The sequence below is a fragment of the Rhagoletis zephyria genome, unplaced genomic scaffold (assembly GCF_001687245.7).
Source record: "Rhagoletis zephyria isolate East Lansing unplaced genomic scaffold, Rhagoletis_zephyria_1.1 Rzeph_scaffold_69061, whole genome shotgun sequence".
NCBI classification, from domain to species: Eukaryota; Metazoa; Arthropoda; class Insecta; order Diptera; family Tephritidae; genus Rhagoletis; species Rhagoletis zephyria.
The window spans coordinates 1-1,355 of record NW_016226112.1 but is presented as its reverse complement, the minus strand read 5'-3'; the positions used below and the strand labels follow the sequence as shown (position 1 = coordinate 1,355).

Below are 1,355 nucleotides of genomic sequence, written 5' to 3'. Positions count from 1 at the left end.
AGGGATGATGCTGACGCGGACTGCTCGGATAGTCACGAGAGGGTGTACTCCCTCTTGCCGGTGTAGAGTCCTTTACAGATGGAAAACCGTGTGTGGAGAAATCTTCAGACGGTTGAGGCTTGCGTGGACTGCTCGGATGATCGCGAGTTGGTGTACCTTGGCGGCGATATGCATCATTAGTGGGAGCAGAGTCCCTTACCGAAGGAAAACCATGTGTGCTAAAATCTGAAGGTTGGGGAGTGGGAGGGAATGTAATTTTGTCCGGTTGGCGTAATCCTGCCGGCGAGTAGTGGTGGTCACTTTCACCTAGAATTTCTGTTTCGATAATGTGTTCCCGGTTCGTATTATGCTTTATTGTTTTCTTTGTTTCAGAACTAACTACAGTAACGTTGCCATCTTGGTTGACAATGCCAGAGGGCACAGGCTGCACCGAGTTCGGTTTAGCAGCTGGGGAACTATTTGTTGGAGATCTAACTGATGGAAAGCCGTGAGTAGTGAAATCTTCACCGGGCTGCGATCTGCGTGGGCTAGAGGCGCCAGGTGAAGTTTCCTTTACAGCGGGAAACCCACGGCCAGGATGTGCAGTTGGCTCTGGATGTGTAAGCCTTTGCGGACGACCACTGGTATCACCATCAACCACAACCTCTGTTTCGATAATGCGCTCTGCATTGGTCTTATACTTTGAGCTGCGTGTAGATTCTGAACTAACGATTATTATATCTCCATCTTTAGTGGTAGTAATGTTGGAATTTGGTCCCACTGCAGGAAAGCCATGTGGCACCTGAGCACCGGGCTGCTGTTCCACATCGGCAGGACGTGGTCTTTCACTTGCATACTGCTGGGTAGGTTTATTTGGCCTTACGGAAGGAAACCCATGTGTGCTAAAATCCGGTGTTTGCGATTGTGGTGCGCCATGCGGTCGTTCCGTGGGATATTCCTGAGTGGGTCTATTCGACTTTACTGATGGAAACCCTTGAGTTGAAAAGTCTCGTGTGGGCGAACGGCTGCTTGGTTTGCCACGAATACCAGGCGCTTGCGTTGAAGGTGGCTGGTCTGAGAACTCTTCAATTGTTTCAGAGGTGGTCTCAGTTGAGAATCGACGGCTAGATTTCTTCACTGATGAAAATTTTGTTTCGACATTAGTAGCCTCATCAGTGGCACGGGATTCTACCAAATTCTGTTGGTTTGGTACTCGGGCGTATGGCTCCGCATTATCGACGACATCCTGTTCAGGACGTCTGGGTGTGTTACTAGGCTGGGTGACATTGCGTACATTTTGCGAACGGTCATAAATATTATCTTCGGCCTGTTCTCGTCGCTGTTGCTGGCTTTTGTGTTGAGTACTGTTCTGGCTC

The 1,355-nt window shown here is 49.4% G+C and overlaps 1 protein-coding gene across 1 annotated transcript; it reads right to left on the bottom strand.

Moving 5' to 3' along the window:
• Window positions 1-4: 4 nt before the first annotated feature.
• LOC108357017 (fibrous sheath CABYR-binding protein-like) lies at window positions 5-1,351 on the bottom strand (the record flags this gene model as incomplete). The annotated part of the gene is made up of 1 exon (XM_017608112.1): window positions 5-1,351. A coding segment is annotated over one exon (1,347 nt), but the record flags the coding sequence as incomplete, so codon positions are not given.
• Window positions 1,352-1,355: the final 4 nt, after the last annotated feature.